The following is a 27,776-nucleotide window of genomic DNA, read 5'->3' as shown; positions in this document are numbered from 1 at the left end:
CATTATACATGACATTACATAGCAGGGAACCCAGTCGAGCTATGTGGTACCCTTGCTATATCGTTCCAGAGAGACATGTAAGAGTTTATTTTCGATCAAACTTGCCAAATATCCAGGAACACATATTTCAGCTGATGCCCCTGCGTTTGTCCCATCCACAGCACAGCAGCAGTCGGAACTCAGGACGTCTTTTGTGAGGGTCAACACCATGTTTGCACATACTGACATTCTGACAAGGAATTGCTACTTTCAACGATGGACAGCAGTATTGTAGATCTCCCCAGAATCTTCTCCATTGTATCTAAGAGACAGATCAGACGATATGATCTCCAGTTAGCTTATTGGGCTTGGAAAGCACCACCAACTGTTGCTTTTTCCACTGAGCAGGGAATATTCCTTCTTTTAGGCATGCTTTGAAGAATCGAGGGTTTTAGTGAAAAGTTCGTGCCTAGTCTTTAGTGCCAGTTTCAAAGTGCCGTTAGGAATGCCATACACACCTGGGACCCTGTTGTCGCCGATCCTACCACATATTTCCTGCAACTCTTCCTTGGTTTCTAGCGGTATCATATACTCATAGAGCTGAACTGCCGTTTGCCTTCCGCTGTTTTCGTGCTGAGGAGACGAAGGCAACAGTTTTTTTTTCAGAAGACGGTCTTCTCAACCTTCTCATTACCCCCCTATAGGGCCCGCCCCAAGAGTTTATATGTGCATGGTCACACAAATGTTTGAAGCAGTCCTTCTTGCTCCTCGGGAGCCTCCGGTAATGTCTCTTTGCTCCTACACATACAGCTCGCAAAGTTTCGATTTGCTTCATTAGTAGTTTGGTTGCCTACTAGGAAACAGTCGCATTGTGGTACTTGTATTTGTACCTGGTGCAGGAATAGCGGGCTACGCGTCAATCCAGCCAAAGTCCCCATAGAACCATTCACTATGAAGCGTAAACTTCATCACTTGATAGCTATTAGGTTACTTAGCGTCTAAAAGAAACGAGAAACAGAGGTAAAATATTTGAGGTTTACGCTAGACCAAAAATTACTTTCGAAGCCACATGTTGGAAAGCTAGAAGGACTCTGATGACTAGCAAGTCCACAGCAGGAAAAAAATGGGGATGCACACGAAGATACCACTTTCGATATATACTGCAATACTAAGCCCATAATTACCTATGAGGCTTTAATTTAAGTAGAAAAAACTGAACTCGACACAGCAGCTAGAAAATTACACTAACTTCAAAGACTAGTTTACGTGAGTATGAATTGGACAATGAGGACATGTGGAACAGTATATATTTGGAGATCCTACTGGGATTAACTCCTCTACATCTTCATATACAGATTCAGACAACAAGTGCGATTTTCCGAATGACTTGTAGTATCAGTGAGACGAGGAGCTACCTAAGTCGAAGGAACATTGATTGTCTTTCTAAACGGTATCTCGAAATACTGATGCGAAGGTATAATATGACAGCGAGGTTTCCTTTAAGGAATATGTTTGAAACACATTTGGATAACAGTGCAAACGGGGAAAGCGTGACAATGACCTATAGCTTAAACAAGCAACTGATTACCTGTTGCACTAACGGAGCCCTCACAGCATATGGACGGCCGCCGGGATCATTAGTAAAAAAAAACATACATTAAATCAATGGATAAGCACACTAATATATTCCAGGCAAAAATATGCGCCATAGACAGATATACCTCCCTCAAACTCCAAAGGAACTATAGGAGACAAAACATTGGAATGCTCGTGCAGTAAGGTGTGGATACTCTGAGTTCCAGGCCATGTGGGATTAGAAGTCTACGAGGCAGCAGACGTACTGACCAAAAACGGAGCTGGGACGTGTCTACTCGAACCACGACCCATCTGTGGAATTGAAAACAAGTTCATGGCCACGACTTGTACAAATGAAGAGGAACCCTTGAGGAAACTACACTTGTCGAACCTACCAGGAATAGTGCAGTCCAGGTTGCTCATGGGAATATACGAACCCAAGCACTCAAAGGGTTGTTTAAACCTCATCAAGAAGAGGCTCCGGGTCATAGTTAGAAAACTCGCTGCTCACTTCGGACTAAACTATCACCTGGCCAAGCTAGGGATATCCACAGACGCTGCCTGCAGATTCTGTCCGGCACTTGTGCAAAGCAGTTTGGGGCATCTGGGAAAATACTTAATAACAGATGCCAAGGTGAAATACTTGGAAGTAGGGAATATCTTAAAATTCTTGACGGTTTTACGCTTGCTTGACATATTATAGTTAATAGATACATTATAGCCAGTAAAAGGGCACAATAGTTCTTCTTGGACACAGTGCAACTTCCCTTAACAGAATTTATTAATATTATTTCATTCCCGAGTTGTTACAATCTCGGCAGATGCCGACTTTTACCTAATACTAGCACTAAGTGCCAAGCATTTAGGCTCGGACTCGTGGATCTTATCTTAAAAGATAAAGGCGCAGCACATCAGGCTTGTTCTGTGGTGTATGGTGCTCAGAACTTGGCGATCCCAATACATTCTGTAAGCAGAACTACCGGCAAACCGGACATGTTGCCGTGATCAGCCCATGCTTGTATGCAAGGTTTTGGTGAATTACATTACATACAGCATTATGCCTTTTTGTATATTGCACCGGTGCCATTACAGTGCAGCCAGAAATGAAATGGTCCAACGTCTCTTATGTCGAACTACACAATGTGCACTGGTCGTTCTCCACTCGCTCTTTCATTATGGGCTTTTTTTATAAACTCAGGTGGCGATAACGGCATCCTGAATATCACACATAAATCCCTCTGTCTCAGAAAAAAGCTCCCCAGCACACATCTGCTCCACAAATGGCTGTTGTGCATTGCCATCGGCTTCTATTCATCGATCATCTCTTGTTCTGACTTCATCCCACTCAGAGGATGGAAAGATCAATCCTTCTAGTTAAGTGAATCAGCCCACAGTCTGCTTTACAAACAGTCACATGCAACAGTGAAGAAAGCGAATAAATTCAATGCGCTTGCCTTATTCTTCCCCGAGAGGTGCGATTTCCGTACCAGCTTTACACGTCGCAGGAATCCGGACAGCAAAGCATCCTTCAGATCACCAACTCGAGCGTGTCCGGCATGCGGCTCGTGATGACCTTTGCGGATGACTTGGATTCGACACTTGTCGAAATGTCCAAATTCAACCCGTCTACTATATGCAACAGACTTCTAGGATGGTCATCAGTACCAGCATACAGCTTGATATAATCTAAGTATATCAATTGTCTCAATTCGCATTTAGGCCATACTTTATTGCAAATGCTCTCTAGTATCATTCAATAGCCAAGAACGCAGGTTCAGTGCCGTGCAGCGAATCCCCTTGGGAGGTGCCCCTCCATATACGAATGGGCTCTGAGGTGTTGGTTCTCTCAGATAAACGCACTGATAAGATGGTATGCTACTCTTCCATGACTGTCGCCAAAAATTTTATTAGTTTGGGACCAATGAGATACATATGTAAAGCATCGATTAGCCAGGTGTGCGGGACGCTGTCGAAGGCCTTGACATAATCGATATAGCAACTAAAGAGGTTTCTTTGATCGCTATTCGCCTGTCCTACAACAATCGAGTCGATAGTGAATTGCTTTTTGCAACCCCTTGCCCCGGCTCGGCAGCTTTCTACTCCTCGGACAGAATGTGATTGGTCTCAAAGGTACGCATTGACTCTTCCACTAATAAAGGACGTTAGGAATTTGTAGTGGATTGGTAAGCAAGTAATCGGTCTTGTATCTACGGGGCTCTGTACCGTGCCTTTCTTAAGGAGAAGGTAGGTAATCCTCGCAAGAGGAAAGGTGCAAATTCCTCCGGCCGACTCATGATCTGATTTATGCTGTGTGCAACCGACCATGTATACTGGTGAACTTTTTGTATCAGAAGTTCTGCACCCGATTCAGACATGGGCCTTGCCAGTTCTTCGAGCTGGCTCGTCGAACTTCCTCTTCGGTAACATTCGCAAATTTCACGCCTGGCAAAGTGGCATGGCGGTCTATCCCAATATTCTTTCGCCAACCTTATATAAAACTGCACGGTCTAGACACTCTGTTGGGATTTGTTGAGTGATTTGAAAAAGCTCCGCTGTTTCCTCGCGTACGGTGCGTTGTGAACACGTCTGAAGTTGCCAGCCATACCGGGCATCCAAAATTTCAACTTCGTGTACCTTAGTCGGAATGACAATTCCTGTAAATCCTCTGTACTTTTGTTTTTCACTTGTCTGCAGGCACTGCCAAAGCTGATTTGAATCAGCCTAGCAAAGTCTTGTCATAGTGAGTCACGCCGACGTTCGAGACGAATTTGCCATGGTGGATCTCTTCGGTCACTCAAACCAATAATGCGAAAGTGAATCTTCTGACCTTGCAATCTGACAGCCGCAACGGCACCATAATACACAATTGATTGTAGTTACAACAGCGATATATGTATCAGTACACAGCCGAGTTGCGTCTCATCATTGATTTGAGATAGAATTCTCAAAGTTGCTGGAGATGCAGAGAACTTGGGAATTCCTGGCCTATGCAAAGGATCCAACACCCTCCGTGATGATGGCCGGAATTGTGTCGCTGCGAGTAATAAAGCAGTGCTGGTCTGTGACTTCCTGCGCAGTCACGTGCGCGAATTGGGGGGAACGTTCGACGAATCTCTGGTGCAACAAGGGGTGGTAAGATATTGGACCCGCCCCCGCCGTTATTGCGCAGTAGGAACGGATGATGAAGAGGTTCACTTCCTCAGTCAACTTTATCCGCTGCCTACACGAACCTGTTGAAGCGGCGACACAGTTGCAGCAGACGAAGCAATACTCCTGGTCATTATCGGGTCTAGACGTCGAGCCACCCCACGATTAGCGTTTCGACGCCGTGCTGTCCATTACGGAACCCCGATCCAGTCACCAAGTCAGACGAATCCTGCCGGTTATTCGTACCGGACCTTTAAATTCTCCTCTTTTTTATTTGTTCTATACCTAACTGTCAGGTGTAGTCATAGCTTCCTCAGTGAGTATGCAAGACTGCAAAGTTCCTGCACTTTCTTCACCTACCTCCTGAGACACTTAGGTGGCGTACAACCATTCAAACTAAAGCTATCCATCCCTCCTCCTTTCACAACCGGGCTTGGGACCGGCAACAGCTGAGTTAATTATTAATATTATTATTACTTTATGCTTGTTTATACTCAAATACCATCGGTATTGGGCGTTACTGTTGCTTTAATAATTCTGGTGAGTGATTTGACTGTGAAATTCGGCGAGGCGCTGTCACTCTTTAAGGCAGGCCCCATGATTTTATGTCGGTCACCTCAAATTATTTCTTCCAGGCATTGTGGATTTTCTCTTAAGTATGTCTTTGATTTTGATATCACCTTCTAAAATCTGAAAAGGATTCGGTGAACGATTCACCAGATGGTCCTCTAGATTAATTTTCAAATAAATATCACTGCCATACCTAAAGGTCTGTGTTTACCAGTAAGTCCTCAGCTTTAGTAGCATGAGCAAGAAAGCACGGATGACTTTAGATTCGGAATGACGAGTCGCGGATGGAGCAAAATAAGGTGGAAATTCTGAACTGAAAATCCATCAAAAGTCACACAAATTCAATCTTAAGTTAAATTTTCATTTTTGAAAAACCTTTCTCTCATTGGCTTTGTGAACCTCATCCCCCAAAACCCAGTATCTGCGATAAAAATATAAAAAAAATAGTTTTTTTTCTTTGGCATTTAACCTCTATTTTCTAAAGTTGAATTATTTTATTACAAAATTTATTTCTAATAAATGGATGATTTTTGACGGCCTCGTTTCGAAACGAAAAAAGCAAGCTCGTCCACTCTCCAAGATCCACTATCAAACTCAATTTCACACCAGTGGGAAATGAAATGTACTAATTTAACCTATTAACACTGACTACGGGGCTTGCCTTCGATATGATAGCTCGCGTTTATTTATTGAATGTATGTAATCTAAATATAAATAAATTCATTGATGCCACTCAGCGTTAATCGAACCCGTTCTGGCTGATAACATTTGAGTGAACATCAACATGCACTACCCAATGAAACTTGACTCAAAGAATCCACTGAATATCAGCCAAGAAAGCGGGAAGTTGAGATATGCTGTCTCCGCTCCAAATCAAGATCGCTGCCCTTTATCTTCTGATAACACAACATGGTGGAAGTTATGCATGAATTTCGCGCTGTTTCCACAAATTTAGTAACAAAATCCAATTTCGTAGATTTCAGAGCACCAGAACTATGACCCAGTTGTGTAGATATTTCTTCTCAGATTTCGTGGATTGGTACTCAGCGTCCAGAAATAAACCTGAATGGTTGCAACCGAAATATTGAAGCAAAAGCACAAAATCATCGAGTGATGGAAGTATATCGTGTCAATGAACCGTACAATGTTGGCCAACCTACAATGACACTCAAACAAATTACCGCTGCTCCCGACATGTACTAATCGCTTTCTTGTCCGCAAGTCATTGCTTTTCAGAACGATAAGACCCGGCATCAACCACCACACTATGGTCATTATAAACGGATTATCTGCACTTTCTTAGCAGCGATTTAGAAAAAGTTGCTGAAGTTCAAAGAAACGACCTCGTTCCTTCCGGATGATAACGCCATACACTTGTGAGCTGTCGCCAAAACCCACCCGTAAGCAATTAGCTTCGGAACGGTTTATGAATATTTAAATTTTTCCATTAGATTGGGTCTCTACCGTCCTTAATGCCCTACGCACAATGAAAGAAGAATGACGCACGCCGAAAATGCTGCATGATATCCCAATTAACCCTAAAATCGAGCATTTCAAAACCTGACGCTAATGGATCCGATATCAGCTCTGAATCGGGGACGATTTAGATGAGCATTATTTATCAGGCTTATGGCCCACTTGTTACTATTTTTGGGAACATTAAAAATTTACAAATCCGCCAACATAGAACCAACGCAGATCTTCTCAGAAGAAAGCATTCAGTCCATGAAGTCAATGATTTCAAATTTCCTCTAACTGATTGTGACATACCCTTATCAGCGGTAACGTCGAGATAAGATAGCTGGCGACATGTCCTGACGTTCCAAAAGGATTATGGTGATTATAATGGATGCACAATATGTTTGCGTTCTGGTTTTGATAACACCAATTCAGATGCAAAGTCAAGTTTTGTTATCAGGAATGACAGTGTACATGATTTTCTCAGCAAATATGAATATATCGCATTGTCAGCCGACGAATTATAGTTGGGACGAATGCCAATCATTCCAAGCTAAATTTATTTTTTCGATTTTCAGTAGTATTCGAATGGAATGGGGCCGTGCCTTTGCTGAGAGTTTATTTATGTATGTGGACAGATTTCATTGGTGAGGCTGCGGAAAGATGTTGTGTATCGCATATGTCATTAATATGTGGTTGCCTTTCCTATATTGGCACTCCAATGCATTTAAGGATGATATGAATGAACGTCAGCGTCAGCAATGATCCATCTAGATTTTTTGATTTTAAAATCATGTGAATGACAGCACTTTGATTTCTAATTGTTGAAGGCTCAAATATCCATTTTCAAAAGCAGGAAAAAGATACATGGTGTACAATAAACCGAAAATCTACAGAAATTTATCGTAAAATCTACATAATTCCCAATTCGAAAGTGTCAGGGATGTTTAAAAAGTGATTGTCTGGAAAGTTCCTAATGCTAGACCGCTAAAAGTCAAGTGAATGATGGGGAAAACTTCGTCGATAATGAGTGGGCCAAAGTTGGTTGGATGTTGGTTCCGAACCCGGACAGATAGACAAGAAAAAGGGATGAGTGCCAAGAAGCCTAACTTCATTATCCAAAACGAAAAGATTCTTAAGTTTTTGTTGAAAACAAAAACTTATTCAAATCGGTTAGGTGTGCCACCATGAGCGCTTCGATAATACGGTTTCATTCGGCAGAATTGAACGCGTTCTTGATGTCGCAAGTCACCAGTGCACAAAATTTCCCTTCATCAAAGGCTTTCCTGGCTAACTCGAAAACAACTTTGGTAGTATCAAATGTTGACCGAGCCGTCGGGAAGCCAAACTGCCTATTTGATAAACACCCGCCTCCATCAATTATTAGATGTAGCCATTTATAGATTATCCCCTCAATAACCTTCACTATTATATTCACCTCCACGTGGTGACGGCTGGGAGCTCATTCTTAACGAAAAGCTGCAGACGGACAAGGATGAAGGCGAGTCTCCCGTGCCTAAAAACGGGACAAATTGTACCAACTGGTCCTCCAGGTTGGGGATTGGGTAAGGCTGACAACCCTACACGGAAAACCGAAGTTACGAAGCCACAACAGGAGCCTCGGCCTGGACGGATAACACAACGACGAACCCGGCAGCGACAAAGGAATAACGATTTGCACATTTTCTCATGGAACTTGCGCTCCCTGTACAGTGATAGAGCTGCCAAGCAGCTAGCCGATACTCTGTCCTAATATAGGGCTGATGTAACAGCGTTACAGAAGATGCGTTGGACAGAGACCGGTTTCCTGGAGAAGAGTCGCTACACCATATGTTATAGGGCCATCCAGTAAACCATGTGCTCGGAGTAGGTTTCTTAGTCAGCCAAAAAATGAAACCTGTTGTTATCGGCTTTAAAATCATAAGCGAACGGCTATGCACTCTGCGCTTGCGAGGCAAGTTTAGAAATATAAGCCTTATTAACTTTCACTCCCCTACAAAGGAGACTGCAGAGTCGGAGAAGGATACCTTCTAGGAGGCAGTAGAACGAACACTCGAAGCCTGTCCCAGATATGATATCAAAATCATACTTAGGGATTTTAGCAGCCAAATTGGGGAGGAGCCCGTATTCAGGCGATACGCTGGCTCCCATAACTTACATCAAAATATAAATGATAACATACTGCAGATTATTCAGTTAGCAGTGTCACATAAAATGGTTGTCGAAAGTACCTGGTTTGCGCGGAAAGCGATCCACAAACAAACGTAGGCCTCTCCAGACGAGACCACTTTCAATCAAATTGACCACGTGCTGATCGAACACCGCCACTTCTCAGCCTTGGTGAATATCAGAACATATGGAGGGCCAATATAGACTCGGATGACTATCTCGTTGGCATGGTGCTCCGAGCTCGAATAACAACACCACTCAGAATCCCCTATGTCAATGAGGTGACAGTTAACACTGAAGCCATCTACAACACAACCCTCCGCAACACCTTTAAGAGGGAAATGATGCCGCAATTGGAGCGATGGAGGTCCCGCCAACTGAAGACGACAGACAAATACTGCCACCACCAAGTATAGAGGAAACAGTCCGTGGAATTCATTGGCTTAAAAAACATAAGTCGTCATGAGCGAATGGAATTACAGCCAAATTGGTTAAATATGGAGGCGACCAATTACACCAAGCGGTTCATCAACTTATGCTTAAGGTGTGGGACAGCGAATCAATGCCTGGCGACTGGCAGCAAGGCATTATCTGTCCCATACAGAAAAAGGAAGATATCACGCAATGCAGCACTTATAGAAGTATCACTTTGCTGAGTACTATCTTGCTAGGTCGGATAGCCCCATACGTCCAGAACATCATTGGCCCATATCAAAGAGACTTCACTCCAGGCAAATCAGCAACAGATCAGATTTTTTCTCTGCGGCAAGCGATGGGAAAACTGTTGGAATATGTTTATATAGTTTCACCCTGGCTATGCTATCTAAGCGACCTTAAAAACGAGGTAAAGATGTTATAACTCATACATCTTTTCCTCGTCTTTAAGGTCGCTTAGATAGCATAGCCAGGGTAAAACTGTACACGAGCATGAGAGAATTCAATATTCCGACAAAATTCATAAGACTGACTAGGCTGATCCTGGCCAATGTGACAGGCCAGATAAAAGCAGCAGGATCATTCTCGAGACCATTCGGCATAAACAACGATTTAAGACAAGGGATGCCCTATCATGCGTTCTCTTTCACCTGGCCCTGACTGATTATTTCTCCTATCTAGGGTCGAAAATCACAACTGATCAAAGCTGCGACAGCGAAATCCGCCCACGGTTGTTGGCAGCCAACAGAGCCTATTTCAGCTTACAAAAATTGTTCCGCTCGAAATGTCTCACCATAGGATCAAAACTCTTACTGTACAAGACAATGATCTGGCCAGTCCTCATGTATTCCTCGGAGACTTGGATCCTTAGCAAGAAAAATTGCGAACTCTTAGCCGTGTTCGAGGGAAAAATCGTCCGAAGAATTTTTGGCCCCCTTCATGAGGTTGGACGATGCCGTAGCCTACATAACAACGAAAACTATGAGCGATACCACAACCGGCTGGTTGTGGTGAAAAGCCGGCTCATCAGGTTGCGGTGGGCGGATCAATTAATCTGTATGGATGATAATTATCCCACCCGGAAAGTCTATAAGAGCAATATCTCTGGTAGAAAAAGAAGACAAGGCAGACCCTGCCTGAGATGGAACGATGGTGTAGGCCAGGACGCCAAGCTGCTTTTAGGGATATCGAATTGGTGGACCTCGGCGCAAAACTGGGATGTTTGGAGCTCCTTATTAAGACAGACCGGATATCGGTTGTTGCGCCGTTGATGATGATGAAGTTGAGTGAGGGTGAGTCGGGAATATTCCTACCATCGACAAGAATATATTGCCAGGAGGGGGGAGCACATAATTTATTCGAAATAAGACAGCATTGGGTTTTAGAAGCATTGCACTGCAATAATAGACAATATGTCTTCATTCGATGACTCAGACATGCGCTCCCGGTTGACACGCAATATACTACGACGAGAATCAGCCAGCGAATCAAACGAATATGCCAAGTCAAGGGCACTGTCATCCGCAACGCTGTGGATTGGATTGACAGTACTACTTAAGAGGTCATTAATGACGATGAGAAAGAGGGTGGGTGACAGAACAGTACCTACGAAATCAAAATTGTCAAACTTGTACAAAAAAATTACGAGAAACTCATTCTGCGATAATTCAAGGTTTCGACTGTCTAAACTGTCATTTCCTTTCCGGAGATACAGTATACACAGATTTACACCGGCCTGGTCAATCATTCCCAAAAAAACAACGCATCGGCCATCGGTTGCTTCGTCGGACACACGTGTAGTTCGAGCACAGTTGATCAAAGACATCTGTCCACATTTTGTTTTGATTGTAGAAAGGAATCGTCTCTGGCTTATCACTGTCTACGCATTGTTTTCCCGTCGTGTGCTGAAAGAAAGCAAAATATTATCCCCGTCATATCCATATCTGGTTGTACCAATGAAAGAATTACATTTGAAAAATTGCGGAATTTCACGCTTGTTTTTTCGGATTGTACCAGTCATGACTTTTCTTCATCCTGCTGAGCAGTTCGATAAATGTGAACCAGTTGTCAAATATGATAATTCGAGGAATGTCATGAATCGGCTCACCCAATTTACGCACATAATACGATGGTACACTTTCTTCGCGCTCTATTGGTACTTGCTAGATGTACGGAATATAATTTATCATGTAAAACGTTTTGTCATAATTCATCGAAACAATTTTAATTCCATAACGCCCCGGTTTAGATTTTATATAATATTCTGTCAGTTGATGCATATAGCGAGAAATGTTAGGCCGCCGAAATTGGTAACACTGCGCACGGAAAAGGTTCCGAACGTCGGTAGTGCATGAACGACAACACGATGAAGTTCGGTAACTACGAAAAAGGAATCGCGATTATTACGTTCCACCAATGTGGGAATACGCCGAAAAAGATTCATAGTTTGTTAAAAGTTTAGTAGTTTGTGGTTGACAAGCCGCGCGCTCCGTACGTGGTCCGAATGTCGTGCATGTTGTGCGTGAGCGTGCTCGTCGCAATCCTCTCAGCAAGGAGAAAAAAATGTCGCCGAAAATGGGCGTTTCAACTCGAAGTATAGTATGAGTCGTATTTTATGAGAAGATCTCGGTCTCGGTGCGTTGGCCATATGTTAACGCCAAAACTTAAGGAAATATGGCGAATTCGGTGTGCTGCTCTTCTGCAACGATTTCCCAGTAAAAAATATCGCAAAATTAAATTTTGTGATGAAAAAATTTTTACCATCGAGGAACAATTCAACCGACAAAATGATCGAGTATATGCTCATAATTGTTATGAAGCCAAAGAAAATGCTCCGCGAGTCCAACGTCATCACCATCCGACTTCTGTCATGGTATGGTGGGGCGTCTCATATCACGGAGTAACTGATATTCATTTCTGCGAGCCCGGTGAATCTCTATTCACTGGAAAACCGTGGTGCTTCCATGATAGTTCTATCAAATCACGGGGATATTTGCCTGAACTACCTGTATGTGTTTGAATCTACCTTTATATTGGAGAGGTGGTTATCTCGTTCTTTAGAAAGGAGTACTACGGAGAATAAATAATCTTCGCCGCAGGGTTTTCTTGTAGTGGATGTCTTGTAGGATATCGTCTGGCAGAGGAATAAGGTTACAAAAAGGAGTGGGGGTGGGTGGCGGATTGGCACGAATTCGTCAGATACCTCATGAATTGCTTCAGTATATTGATGAATCGCACGTTCAATTGTCTCGTTGGAAATTTTCTGGTTCTGTGGGAGTTTGCCTTTCAGGGATCGGTTTATGAGCTGCCAGTTAGCGATCCTAAAATCTGGGGTTGTGAGAAGCGGTGAGCGAATGGCTCGATCGGGGAATTGTATATCAAGGATGATAGCATCGTGATCACTGATACAAGGAACGGTTTCAATTGATGGAACGGTGTTTCGGTACACTGTTGGTCCGCGCAAAAGGATTTGATGATGGGCAGGTCGTTCCGATCAAATGCTTGGTTAGGACAGTACAGGAAAATTACGTATACGAAGCCGGATGTGATTTCTATTGAGGAGATGGTAATCTCTAGTGACTTAAGAGAATTGGCAGAAAAAAAGAGTTAAGTTGCGGGAAATTTATTGGAGACCAGTATTGCGATTCATCCAACAAGTTATGAGGAATTTTGATTAGGACGGTTCCTGTCTGTATGGAAAAATTTCAAGCTTGGAAAGGAAGGTGTGTTTCAGAAGCAACCTGGTTTCACACATAAGCACTGTTTGTGGGTTATGCTCGCTTAGGAACAGATTGAACTCGTGTCTACAGGTACAACCGACTATAAAGTTAATAACCACCTCAATGACTCTAATGTTTACGTTGGATGCCATAAGGTTGATCATTCGGCGAACTAAAGGAGAGCCGCGATGGCTTGATTAGAAGGTTCATATGCAGCCGGAAATTTTGGACTGTCGTTGCATACTACTCCAGCGGTTGCCTCGGGAGGGGGGCCCGTTTTTAAGCGTTCCTCCTCGCCATCGCTTTGACGAAGTTAAGGGCACTTACCATAATTATCGGAATGATCGCTTACCCCACAATTTACGCGTTGGAAACTTTCTTCATGTGTCTCGGGACACTTGCCTGACTGGTACGTGCCGTCACATTTCACACTGTAATTTTGAAAGCGGCAGTGCGATGCCGCATGACCAACCCCCTGACAGTTTTTGCACTGCAATATTTGCTTATTGATAATCCGCTCAGGACGGACCAAAGTGCGATTTATACCTTAACTACAGTGAGATCATCTATCTAGAAGGTGACTAGCCACAGGCTCAGTTTGGGGCCCTCTTGCTTCGCCTTCGAGATGACGAAAGTTTTGACGGACAACGCGGAGTAGTTATTATATGTTTATTCTACGTTCGTAACGCTTCGTCAATAGGAGGGTAAGCTCATACAAAGTGTGACTATCATCACACACTAACTCTCTTTGTAGATGAAAGTCTCGGTTATTGAAGACCGATGGGTTGTCCCCCAGGCAGCTATATTGCCCATCAGTCTATACCAAATGACCTATCCTTTATTTATTGGTGATTTCATTATTTAATTATTATTATTTATTATTAGTCCTTCAGACTCATTAGATTATATAAAAGGCGACAGAACCATTTTAACAGTATAAGCAACATTCATCAGGAATTGCTTCCTCTAAGTTTTGCTTTCAATCAATGAATAAAAGACTTCCATTTTCATAAAGGTCAGAGACCCTCTCAATTGTATTTCTGTATTGTTCCTTATTTCATTTCTCATCTCACTTCTAAAAATTCCTTTCAGTTCTTTTTCTAGACAAATATTTCTTAGAAATGAACTCTATACTGCCCAAAATAATTTCAGTATAATCACCTCTTACCTATATTGTTTACAAATTAGTACGCAAATTCTCCCAGAGACATTATAATATTGAAGTTTTCGCCGTCAATGGAACGCGTCGACAAATCATTATTCCCAATTTGTTTTACGATTTCTACACTCCGCGATCCGCGAGTAAGAACACTTGATCAAACGGGGGAAAAGTGTGTGGAAATCGTTGCGATAGTTCGTTGCTCACCAGACAGCTTACGGAAAATATACTTGATTAAATCATTTTTGCTTCATAAATTTAACATTTGTTGCTTCAAACCTCCACAACCCTTACTTCTTAGGAATCGGATTCCCCCGGACCCGGAGTTTTTTCTAGGGGTTCCGAAAAGAAACTTGTGCTAAATTAAATTAAAAAATATCAGGACGACAATCCCCATTAATATCTAAATTGTCGATAAGAAATTTAACAATGACAGGAGACAGAAGAGGAATAGAAGGATGAAAAAATAGGAGTAGATGTAAAAATTGGAGAGAAGTAATTCCGAAGAAGTCCACATGCAGAGTTGGGGGAGACTAAAACACAATCATCGAATTTTATGTTGGCCCCCGGCGGAGCAGCCAAAGAGTGGGCAGATCTGACATGAGACCAGAAAGGCTAAAATTCATATCTCTCGAAGGAGCCTTCAATATTTGATAGGTAGGTTGGTTGAGGTTGAGTAAATGTTTCTAATTAAGGCTTTTGTGGACGAACCTTGATTTAGATAGATATTTTTGCCTAGGCCGGTGTTTCACACGTAAGGCATCACGAAATACAACCCAGGAGAAAGTGGGAATGGAGAATGAGTTTGCTGCGTTTAGACCGGACGGCAACCCAGACAGTACCAACGCAGTGTTTTAGTTGCGGAAAGAGGCACAGTGGAAACTGCTGCAACTAACCAGATGGTTTCGAATATAAGCCAAGTGGGAGCGCTGCCGACTACTCTGGCGAAAGTTGAAGAGGAAAGGCTTATTAAGAAATCCGCAGTAGTTGTGATGCAAATGCGATTTGCGACGTTCCTCCAGAAAAACGTCAGCAAAAAGGCGAAAAACGGGCTGATGGAGCTGGAGGCACTCCTGGGCAGAATTTCCTATTACAGGTGGACATGGAAAGTAAGAGAAATTCCGCAGAAATCAGAAAAACCGCACCTCCCGATGACAGCACCACAAGCGCTAAATGGATCACAGACAGCCCGTCGCAGAACGAACTGGCGAAAAACGAAGAGAGGAACGAGCATCTAAAGGAGACTTCACTCAGATACTCTCAAGGGCTCAAAAGAAGAAGGCGAAGGGGGACAAGAGACAACAACACGCCCCGTCATCAGAAAAACCTCTACCTAAAATTAAGGCAGACCCGAAGAATGGAGCACCAAAATGAAAGGTGGGGAGACGAAAGAGGACTCGACCGCCAGCTCTACTTATTTAGCGGGCTCGATGCGGTGTCCAGTCTTCAGAGCAGAAATGGAAAGAGCTAGGACGCGGTCAACATGATTCGTCTCCTACAAGTCAACATGCACCGGAGTGCAACCGCTCACGACTTGCTAGCGCAATTCGCTGCGGAGACCTAAGTTGATTTAGTGTTCATCAGTGAGCAGTATCGAAATAAGGACCCAGCTTCATAACACACTGACATATTAGGTAACGCTTCCATCTGGGTTCGAGACGGCACTCACCTTAGGGTTCTTGCCTAAGGCAAACTAGAGTTGGACTGCACGGCTCATTGGCAATTTAAATGCGTGGCTGAATGGAAAGCATGGCGAAACTGACTATCTCCTTACCTAGTGGGCATGGTGGTTTTCAGTCTTACCTGCATAAGATTGGAAAGGCACCATCTCCAGATTGTGTTTTACAAGAGAGTTGTGGACGACGCCCATCACACCTTTTTTTCATGTGGAAGGTGGGGTGGCATTCATCAGCAGCTCTATTGAAACAGAGAGGATCTCTCATCAGACAACATTGTTGCGGAGATACTGAGTAGCACTGACAGGTAGAGCCGTGTTGCCCATTACGTTCGGGTCCTTCTCGTTGCAAAGAAGGCAGAGCTCGACCGGCGAAGGAGCGGCTGGCAGGGGGTTGCTTGATCTGACAATTCTCTTCCTCCCGTTTGTGAAGGGAATTCCCTGATTTGAAAGGTCGCCCGAAGTAATGTGACAAACGGTTCCAGACTAGCTCTCTGACAATGGGGAGGTGTTTAGTTGGTGGTCCAACGACGTACCGTTGCGGGAGTCCAACACTCTGTCCGCAAGTACGTTCACCTACTCTACCGAATTGGCAGAGCAGTCCATCAGACAATTGCAGAGTTTGAAAAGAGTACACATCAAGGAAGATACGGCGTTGCTGCAGAAAGGGGAGATTGAGGGTGCGGAGTCGTGACGGAGGTTCTTTTTTTAAAAGAGATGGAAAGGGGGCCAGACTACACAGCAATATTCAAGGATATTTCTGACAAGGGAGTTGAGGAGTGTTAAGCATGATGCCAACGAAGTGGGAATTGAAACGGAGTTTGTCGTCAAATATTACACCCAGGTCTTGGAAGGAGGTCAGTAGTGAAAGGGGTTGTCCACTAAGAGAATAGGGAAAGGATGTTGGGAGGGTTTAAGCGAATAGCACATCCAGTGGCATTTGCTGACATTCAGTGTTAGCTTGTTGATCGAACACCAACGGACCAAATTATCAAAGTTAGAGTGCAAGAGAGCACGCATACTTCAGCAGAGACGAAACAGAGGCAAATAATTTAAGATCGCCTACATAAAGCAAACACGTGCAGATGAGGATGGAGGCGTGGTAATTGATAAAAAACAGATAGATGTGGCGATAGTAGGAAGGATAGAAGGGTCTCCACTCTTGAGGATAGGGATGATAAGAGCCTCTTTCCAGTGTTGGGGAAAGTTGCATTCTTCTAGCCTTTTGTTGTAGATTATAGACAGGTGGGAGGAAAATGTGTTTTCTACCATCGGGGCCAGGTTCGACATTGCAGATAGAAGAGACGTAGAGGGTAGAAGGGTCGCAGGATTGTTATGGGGAGTTGGCAGTGGAGTCAGCAAAACTGATAGAACAATTACTGCGGGCAAAAGCGACTTCGACGTGCAATAAGTACCTTTTATGCGCTTATGACTGGGGTGGACGTTAAATTGTAATTGTTTGGGAAGAACAGTCGGTCCGACAGAGGTCGACTATAAAATTCAGGGAAACTTGAAGTCCCTACAGAAGATGAATGGCTGGCCCGGATGTTTAGTTGATAGAACATTCGTAAAGTATCAAACAATTCTTCAACTAGCGAAGCTGGACAAGAACACGGAAAATTATAAACGGGGCACATTTTAAAGGTACAATCCAATTTTATGGTAGCCACGATCTAACACCAGTGAATGAGAGCCAGAAACCCAAACCAAAAGTTCTATAATCTTTATTTAAATATAGCCTCAAATGAAAGCAATCTCCCCTCTACAGAAATATAGATATTGCTGCCATTATAAAATAATGATGATCTAATAAGCCATGGAACCACACATCCCAAAGACGAACAAATGCAGCAGAATTTATCTGAGCGCACTTGTCCATTCCAGCTGCATCCCTTCCTAATTGACTATCAGATATCGTAACAGAATACTCAGAACTGCCCACGGATTCCTCAAAAGAACAATGCCCTTGGAGACGATTATACACTCAAAGTTCAATTTCTTTCCGTATCAAATAAGTGTTAATGGCCTGCCGAATTGAAATCCGATTCTATCTTATCTCGTTGAATCTTTTTGTCGCATAGTAAACTGCTTCTGGCTTCCCGACCCATTCACACTAATTCGTGCATCATTCATTTGCTGGTTTGTCGGTTCGTTGTTCTACAATTCCTCCGAGATTCCGTTAATAATATACAATAATAAATATTCTCCCAAGTCGTCAAAGTGTGACTAAACGATTACCTAAACGGAATGAACATGGACAACGCGTACTGCACGAACCTCGCAATCACACGACTTGGTGCGACTGTGCCACCGGATATGATGAAATATTTTTTGATAAAATCATTTCGTGCAGCGAATACTGATTTGGTGGATTTACGTTTGGGAAATTTTAGTGTTCTTCTGGGAGAAACCACAACTGAAAGAATTGTCGGCGGAATTCGACCTTTACAATTTCGCTAATCAGTTGAGGATTAATGGAGTTTACAAACAAATGGGACAGATACTGCAGGTCGGAAGTATCTATTGGTTCGAAAGCTCCAACTTCCTAGGGAGCTCTGTTCATTATCTCGTTATAACTCTTCCTTAGAAAACGAACAAATGATGACCTTTGTCTGCTACAAATAAGATTCACTGATTCAGATTAATACCGTCGCCAGCATAGTACTTTCTCCATCCGTTCATGTAGAATCACGCCTTTCTGGAATTTCCATAAGCACCCTTGCTTCGCTGTAGTGCAGCCAATTGCACTGGAGCACCAGAAGCATTGCAAGGTAGACTGCGCACTTTAAGGGCTTCCATGAACTACTTGATACCGACCCTCCTTCTTGCCACTCTTGTAACATTTCTTCTTTACTTTCTTTGCAGACCAATTTCATTTGAAGAGCATGGAATGCGATGCTTGAACGTCTGCGTCTCGGTGGATTAAGTGGTACATATCGGAGCCGAAGTGCAGAACTGGCGCGTGACAAGAAACCACGAACAATTAGTGTCACTGTATTGTTCCTTGATGACAGTACATACACATTCCATATAGAGGTAAGTCAGAATGTTCGTGCAGTCAGAATCGAGTCAATTTCCAAACACTTTGCTTAAGAATTGTTGGCTGTTGAAGGTGGAATTTGTAACATTTTAATGGAGAACATGTAAAATAGGAACAGTAAATTTTCGGTCATCCAACATTCTAAAAAATAAAGGTCCAGATCTCGTAAAGGTGAAAAGTGTTTGTATTTTGCAAAGCCATTGGTGAATACGGATGATATCAAATAGTATTTTTAGCTGCTTATCCTTTTGAATGTTTTGCTACTTTTCCGAGAAAACATTCCAGTGGAACCACTCAGACTCGATCACCATGGCTACTAAACTGCGACGGGATTGAGAGGGACATTGAAATTTGTTTCATATTTTATTTTATTATATTTTACTATATTTTTTAATTCGTTTTAATTTGCCGTTGTGTACTGCGCCACATCACTCCGACCCCAGATGAAACCAAGGGGTTTCGGCGACTGAACCCGGAACTGCGTCGTCCATCATTCGGCGAAGCGAACGCGACGTTTATTTGGGGCCCAAACGGGCTTCAGCCTGGATAAGGAGACAGTCTTTTTGTGTCCCCCGATCTCGAGCCGAAAGAAATGCTCTACTCACTCGAGAAGACGGTACGGTCCTTCGTATGGAGGCTGCAGCGGCTTTCGGATAACATCCGTCCTGACACGTGCGTGCACTTATCCAGCTCCTTGGGAACGCAGGCAGGTACGGATGTGTGTCGTGTGAGGTATGGCTTTAATGCGGTGGAGATTGTCTTTCAGCAGGCGCAGCAATTCTGGGTCTGTGAGACCCGATCTCCTGTCGAAGACCGGATCACTTGGGAGCCCTGGGTTCTCCCCGTATACCCGCTCCGCGGGGCTGGCAGCAAATTCCTCTCGGCGGGTTGTTCGTAAGTCGAGTAGGACGAGAGGCAAGACCTGAGTCCAGGACGGATCATCGCGAGCTAAAATGGCGGCTTTCAGCGTCCGGTGCCAAAGTTCTAGCATCCCATTGGATTGCGGGTGGTAAGCCGTAGTTCGCTGGCGTTTGAATCCCAGGGACGCCAAAGCGAGGGATCCACTCTCGACAGAGGGCTTCGGCACAAGATTGCGCCGTAATGTTCTTCAGAGGTATTGCCTCAAGCCACCGCGTAAACCTGTCGATGATTGTAGGCAATACTTGTAACCGTGCGAGTCTCGCAAAGATCCTACTATGTCGAGGTGTAAGGTGTGGAACCGCTTGGTAGTGCGGTGGAATGAGCCCAACTCTGGCATGCGATGCACTCTCTGGCCCAGGAATTGACATCTTTGTTCATGAAGGGCCAGAAGTATTTCTCGGTGACTAGTCGATTTGTTGTCCTGATGCCTGAATGCGCTAAGTCGTGAACCGCGTGGAATACTTCCTTGCGAAAGGTGACCGGAATGTATGGCCGAGGTGCCTTTTCCGAGGCTTTTGCAGCAGAGAGAGAAGTTCGAACCAAAGATGGGCAACTCCCGAAATTTGTAAATGCTGCGTCATCCTCCTGCGCCTTGGCAATAGCCGAGAAGTCGAGTGAGGCGGGGATGTTTACCTCGAAGACACGAGACAAAGCGTCAGCAACTATGGTGTCCTTGCGGGACACGTGCTGCATGTCTGACGTAAACTGGCTTATAAAGTTCAGGTGTGTTTCAAAACATACGTGAGAGGCCTATGGTCCGTGAACACTGTGAACGGCCTGCCTTCTAGGGAGAAGCAGAAGTACTTAATGCTCAAGTACGCAGCGAGCAGTTCTCGATCGTGGGTGCTGTAGTTCCGTTGAGCGGGGTTCAACTACTTAGAGAAGAAGCTCAACGGCTGCCAGACTTGATTCACCTTTTAGTAAAGAGCAGCACATACTGCGATATCAGAGACATCATCTTGTCGAGGAAATCCCAAGAGTGTAGCTTCAGCCAGTTGTCTGGATTTATTAAACGCGCGGACAGCCTCTTCAGACTACACGATCTTGCGTTCAAAACGGACTGGTGTTGGGCGGCCTTGGGCAGGAAACGACGATAGATGTGTAGCATGCCACAGTTTTCGGACACGGAAAGCTTGAGATGGCTTGCACCTTGTCTGGGTCGGGCTGTATTTCGTCAGGGGAAATGAAGTGGCCGAGGAATCTCACCTGTGTCAGAAGAAACTTGCATTTATCAACGTTTTGGACTAAACGAGGAGACAAGGAGACGTTGAAAAATGCACTCGAGATGGGCTAAATGTTCAGACTCTGAGGAACAAGCGACCAAAACATCATCCAAATATACGAAGCAGAAGTCGAAGTTTCGCAGGACCGAATGAATGAACCTTTGAAAGGTTTGCGCCGCATTGCACAATCCGAAAGTCATCCATGTGAACTCGAAGAGTCCAAAGGGTGTGCGTATTGCCATCTTTGGAATACCTTCTGGAGCTACAGGGATTTGGTGATAAGCCTTGGTTAAATCCAAGGTCGAAAAGATGCGGCAGTTTGTGAGATGATGCGCAAAGTCATGGATGAGTGGAATGGGATATCGGTCAGGAACAGTCTGTGCGTTTAGCCTTCTATAATCCCCACAGGGGTGCTATTCGCCATTTGGCTTAGGGACCGTATGGAGTGGGGAAGGCCAACAGCTGTCTGAAGGTCTGTAGATATCCTGTTGTATAAGTTGTTCGAATTCTTTCCGTGCAATAGCTAGCCAGCCAGCCAAAAATCCAAGGCCGTTTCCTTTAGTAAATATTTTAATGCCTACATATTTCGGCGACTACTTGCTGCTTTATCACTCAAACACTGATGAAGACGACAAGTAGTCACCAAAATATGCATATTTGCAGACATTAAAATATTTAGTACAGAAAACGGCTTTGGATTTTTTATTTTATGATATTAAAGCAATATTTCTAGAACGTCAACTGCCATGGCTAACTTTGAAAGTCTGCGCCTCGAAATCAGAATCAATAGTGGTTCCAGAGGTTGGTGGTGTGGTGTTAATCTCATTCCATTCCATATATACAGTTACTCAAAAAAGTATCCGGACAATGGTTAATTTAGAATTGTAATGCGAAAAACATAGATTTGTAAAATAGTAACATAATTTCGTTTTCCACGATAATAATATTTTATAGCAACACTTTCGAATGAGCGAAAAAAAATCATCATTTCGTTTTAGTACAGTTGTTTTTCTGAGAATTTATGTATACATGCTTGTTATGAAAGTCAAAAAAGTATCCGGACAGCGATGAATTCTTGGAAAATGCACAATATTGCAACTGAGTTGTCTTTTGATTTAACATGGTGATTAAACATTGATTAGTAGCGCATTTAATTCTTCTGTGTATACACACGTTTAATAAAGATGGGTCGGAAAACGCGGGAGATTAGTAGTGATGTTAGAAAAGTTATTATTGATCTTTTCAAGGACAATAAACCGATACGAGCGATCGCGGAAATCGTGAAAGTTAATAAATCGACGGTTCATGAAATAATTACACGCTTTAAAAAAACGGGTTTCATCGATAAGAAAGGGCGATCAGGCCGTCCACGAAAGTTTAATGACCGAGAAGAAAGATGGATCGTGCGGAAAATGAAAATAAACCCCAAACTAAGTGCAGTTAAGTTGAGAGCTCAGGCGGAAAAGAGGTTTGGTAAAGTTACAAGTGTCGAAACAATTAGAAATATTCTTCGAAAGAATAATTTCCACGGTAGAGTTTCCAGAAAAAAGCCCTATATAAGTAAGCAAAATCGGCAAAAAAGGCTACGGTTTGCTATTGCACATATAAATAGGTCTTACGATCTTTGGAAAACCGTTATATTTGCCGACGAAAGCAAATATAACATATTTGGATCAGATGGAAGTAAGTTTGTATGGCGGCAGCCAAATACGGAGCTGAATTTGAAAAATTTAAAGTGCACGGTGAAACATGGCGGTGGTTCTCAGTTGGTATGGGGCTGTATGTCAGCGGCGGGAGTTGGCAATTTAAAGTTTATAAATGGGAAATATGACAAATATCAGCATCTCACAGTCCTTAAGGAAAACTTACTTCAAAGCGCAAGGAAAATGCAAATGGAGCATTTTTGTTATTATGAGGACAATGATCCCAAACATAACTCCTACGTTTGTAGACTTTGGCGGCTGTACAATTGCCCAAAAGTGATAGATACTCCGGCGCAAAGTCCGGATCTAAATCCAATAGAGCATTTGTGGGAACATTTGAAAAGAAAAATTCAAAACTGCGAAATTTCAAGTCTAATTACACTTAGAAAAGCTTTGAAGGAAGAGTGGGCGACGATCAGTCCACAATTTTGTGAGAAACTTGTCAAATCGATGCCTAATCGACTAAGGGAAGTAATAAAAAATCGAGGAGGTCCAACAAGATATTAAATTTTACATTAAGGGGGTAAGTTTCCTTCAAACGCTTTCTGTCCGGATACTTTTTTGACTTTATTTTTTGTAGCGTTCTTAACAGCGGAGCTATTTTTTTTTAAAGCGGAAACTGAGAAATTTTTTTTTTTTGGAAATTTATTATAAACCAATCAAAGATAAATATAACAAATAATCATTAAGCAAATGTGCTACAATTGTTTATATTTCTTTGAAAATATCTATACAACGGTCATGTCCGGATACTTTTTTGAGTAACTGTACATATGATTGCCATTTACCCCTTGGTGGGGTATAGCGCGTCAACCACACTTACACGCCATCGTTCGCAGTTACCTGAAATACGCTGCGCTCCTCTGTTGTTCTGCGCCAAGTGCTCTTGGGGCGACCCATTCGTCAGCAACCTTGGGAGAGTTGTCCACTGTCCTAACAACTGCTACTTCCACTTTTGTATCACAGTGCGCTCGATAGTATCAGGCCAGCGTTCTCCGATGATAAGGCGCAGACAGATATCGATGAAAGCTTAAACCTTCTGGGTAACACTGGAGTTCGCTTTCCATGTGCTACTCTCATATAGCAACACAGGAAGAACACTAGCACAGAAAAGTCTCAATTGATCTTGGTATTGAGATAACTGCATTTCCAGATTTTAGACAGGGCAGCGAAAGCCGATCTAACGCTATTAATGCGATGGGCAGCATCCACTTCGGTGCTGCCGTTGGCAAAAACCACGCTTCGTTGATATACAAATTGTTCGGCGCCTTCGATGCTCTGCCCATTAATGCAGATAGGGAGAGTGCAATAACCCGTCACACTGGGACCTTAACTTTGTTGGTGCTTATCTTCAGTTCAACACTATTTGCCCTCTCTTTCCAAATCCAGAGCCATTTGGCCAAGGTACATGACCCGGTGAGAGAGCAAACAGATTTCAACAGCTTAATTGAAGTGTTTGAACGTCACCGATAACAAGACAAAACAAGTCGGCATACCTAAAGCCAGGCATTTCGGGTATCAAGGTTTTGTGTTCATCTTATGTGAGAAACTCACTATACACAATTTTCGTAACTACGAACACAAAATATTCCGGCATATTTTGCCAAACCCCAAGATTCACATATGTACATACAAATCAACGACATAAATACTGTACTCACCCCAAATAAACATTATCTATTACGGCATAACGATGCATGCATCTATGTGCGCATCTAAATTGGTGTAACGCGTCTTCACGCATTTTCACTTTACTCCTGGGATGAACTAAAGGGGACTTTCCGGTAAATTTCCAAAACATGGTAATATACCTTTATTAATTTTATTGGCGCCGATATCGGAAAGGAATGTATTTTGATTCCTAGAATTCATATAGTTGCATCACGTTGATTTTTTCAGATTTTTTGGGGAACACATTTTGTGCCCTACCTCCACTAGGTTTCATCCAATATCACAAAAAAAAACAATTTTGAAAAGTACCCATATGATCATGTTCTGTAGAAAAAAATGTGCACCGTTCGCATATATGGAGAGCCCCCCCCCTAACATTCAACACATAATAGTGGCACTTGATGCATGTAAAAGGACACACAGACCACATGTTCTCACCAATTTCGTAACAATCAGTTCAGCCGTTTCTAAGTAAATTGGGTGTGACAAGCAGACAGACAAACATTGAACCGATTTTAATAAGGTTTTGTGTATACATAAAACCTTAAATATTGATGACAAAATACAACCCTGGATTGGACATCAAAATCCTGTGAAGTTTTACCTTTAGTTTCCTCGGAATGCCGCATGCAGATATACTTTCTATTCACACTAACGAAAGCTCTCTCGAAATCGAAAGAAATCAGCCTCCTCTCTATCGATCAAGCTTTCGAGATATTATTTAATGCGTTCCAGGATTGTTTTAGATACTCCTTCAATTGTCACAACCAAAACGGGTGCCCTTCTTTGGAATCATAATGACTCTCTAGAAAAGCATTCGGATTCCCAAGATTTCCTTACGAGTGAAGTAGCAGATCTGCAGTAACCGCAGGTGCAGCGATAAATATCTCTACAGGGAGACTGTCAAGCTCCTCCATTTGAGTGACTGATTCCCGAAATGATTTCCCTTCTGCTTAGAGGAACAGTCCGTATGCGCATATTACGATCATTAGCCATTTCATCAACAAGAGGAGGAACCTCATCGAATGTGATAATGTTAAGAAACGTAATCAGGTGTTCTTTCTACTTCTTTAATTGCACGTCATCGTGGATTAGAATGCGACCGTTGACATCCTTCACAGGACAATCGAAAGATTTGCGACCACATGCAAGCTCTTTCGTCTTGCGGTGTACACTTCTGAAATCATTGCGTTCTACTGCATCTTCCATTTCACTGACCAGCGCTTCTCGGGATTTCCCTCAGTATCAGATTTCGAGCGTGTCATGCCATCAGTTGCAGCGGTCAATAGAGCCTTCAACCCCCTCCGTTCATCGATTCGCTTTCACAATTCCGCAGTCAGCCAGATCTTATGACTCCCCTTTTGGACATAGCCGACGAACTGTGCAGCAACCGAGTAAAGAGCATTTTAGACGACAGCCCAATGCTCATCGATTTTCTCAAGAGAGTTACTCAGTATATCTGCCGTCCGATCAGCAAGATAGCAACAAGCAGGGAAGATTTTGAGTGTATTCTTAAGCCCCAACTCAGACTATGGCTATGACTATTCTGACAAGATGATGACGTTGATGATTGACAACGAATTCAGATCAACAAGTTCCTCTGCTTCAACTTGTTTATCTAGCCTCTTCAGTTTTAGACCATATTGGGGTATTAAACACGCTCATGTCCTCTTATTTTGTCGGTGTAGATCGGCTTTATTCACATACTACAAATCAATCAAATCAAGACTACCTGGATTAGGAAAATTCGTAGATACAGAGATAAAGCCTTTAAAACAGATCGTCAGATCGTATAATTAGATTTCATTCTTATCACCATTTAGCGCATTGTTGATATTCTCTGATAATATAGGCACCATTGAAAACGGAAATCGCCATAATCCTACCTCCGGGAGCCAAGAAAAGAACTTAATTCGCATTGGTATCCCCACCGGATAGTCGCCATCAATGAGGGTTTTTTTGATGGCTAGATGACGTTCGGCAATATTCCCCGATAACGAGCAACTCTAGTTGGAACACTGTACAATTCGAAATGACGGTGTTTCCTAATGAACTAAATGGACGGGAACCAATTTAACGGTACTAGAAGATCGCATCGTATTTGCTGATAATTTATATAAATTCTTATCTACGCGATTGTTGGTGCTAATACTGGCTGCATCACCTTATTAATTACGGATCGCGCTTACAAAATCGTGTATGCAAAATCTCTCCAACATTCTATGTCTCTATGGCTATGTCTCTTTTAGGAATAAGAAGTTCTGTGAAACGAAAGCGGGAGCTTTTTTACTTGTTAGCACGAGATTGGCCCTTGAATCTGTAATGACTTATGTGGATTGGACGATGACCAGAAGACCATTCTGTGTAACCGGAATCGTCCTAGAAGGGGGAGCAATCATTTGTGATCATCTGGGTTGTCTTCTCAATTCCAGCAATGGATTTGATCTGCTTCCCAGGAATCGTGACTCGGGTGCTCAATTCTTCCGCAATTGATGGAGTGGATGGAGGTGGATCCATCCCCATTACGAAATCAGTGTGCCTGTGATCCGAAAGTGTGATATCGTTGGATACTCTTCACTCTCCGAACAGAGCCGCAATGTTAAGGTATGCCAACGTGAGGTCGATGACCTCTCGCCTGACGACGTTGAAGAAAGTTCCCACTAGATACTCCAGTAGTCTTGATCCTCTTGCATTGATGTTGGAATTCCCCAGCATATGTGATGAGCGTTGACATCACATCCTGCTATTATCCCCATGCCTTTACTTTTGGCATATTGGATAGCTCTGATGAATTTTCCACTGGGAACTTCTTCGTCATAGGGGAAATATGCAGAACACCATAGTATCTCTTTATCTCCCTGTTGACTTTTTATGGTTAGTTTAGCCGATGTGGTGTCGCCATCACATAGGTCGTTAACTAAATTAGTTTGGAAGTTTTTTGAGACTACTATGCAGGAGCGGGGTCGATCACTTCCATTGGCATACAACAGGTCAACATGTTCAAAGTTTAGGCTTCTGACTACCCCACCAACAACCCATGGTTCTTGTGTCAGGTATATAAATGTCTTACAACTATTGATCCGACGACTGATAAGTGCAGCCACCGCTTTACAATGCAATGCTTTATTTGGGAAAAAAGCACCTCATCTACACTTCAGATAAAGATGCCGAGGGTTGCACGTCCCCTTCAATGGTTTTAGGAGCCGATATTTGTAACGTGACAATTCGTAACCCGTAGTAGAACTTGCAGCCTGATTGTTCCCGAACCTTCTTAAGATCGGGTTCGGGAAACCGATAGTTCGCGGCCTATCGGTTCTCTCTCCTGTTTTGCT

General features: G+C 43.1%; 2 protein-coding genes across 2 annotated transcripts in view; one reads left to right on the top strand and one right to left on the bottom strand.

Moving 5' to 3' along the window:
• LOC119647998 (tyrosine-protein phosphatase non-receptor type 4) overlaps positions 1 to 27,776 on the top strand; it is a 73,820-nt gene that overhangs the window by 24,219 nt on the left and 21,825 nt on the right. Inside the window, exon 2 of the mRNA XM_038049384.1 lies at positions 18,752 to 18,922. Within this exon, the coding sequence (XP_037905312.1) occupies positions 18,782 to 18,922 (141 nt within the window). The 5' untranslated portion in view covers positions 18,752 to 18,781. The remainder of the gene's footprint in view (positions 1 to 18,751; positions 18,923 to 27,776) is intronic.
• LOC119648001 (putative odorant receptor 92a) overlaps positions 1 to 27,776 on the bottom strand; it is a 76,310-nt gene that overhangs the window by 46,329 nt on the left and 2,205 nt on the right. The window lies entirely within an intron of this gene.

Source organism: Hermetia illucens, chromosome 2 (assembly GCF_905115235.1).
Source record: "Hermetia illucens chromosome 2, iHerIll2.2.curated.20191125, whole genome shotgun sequence".
Classification (NCBI taxonomy): domain Eukaryota; kingdom Metazoa; phylum Arthropoda; class Insecta; order Diptera; family Stratiomyidae; genus Hermetia; species Hermetia illucens.
Note: the sequence above shows the minus strand (reverse complement) of the source record. Positions and strands in the feature narration are given on the sequence as shown.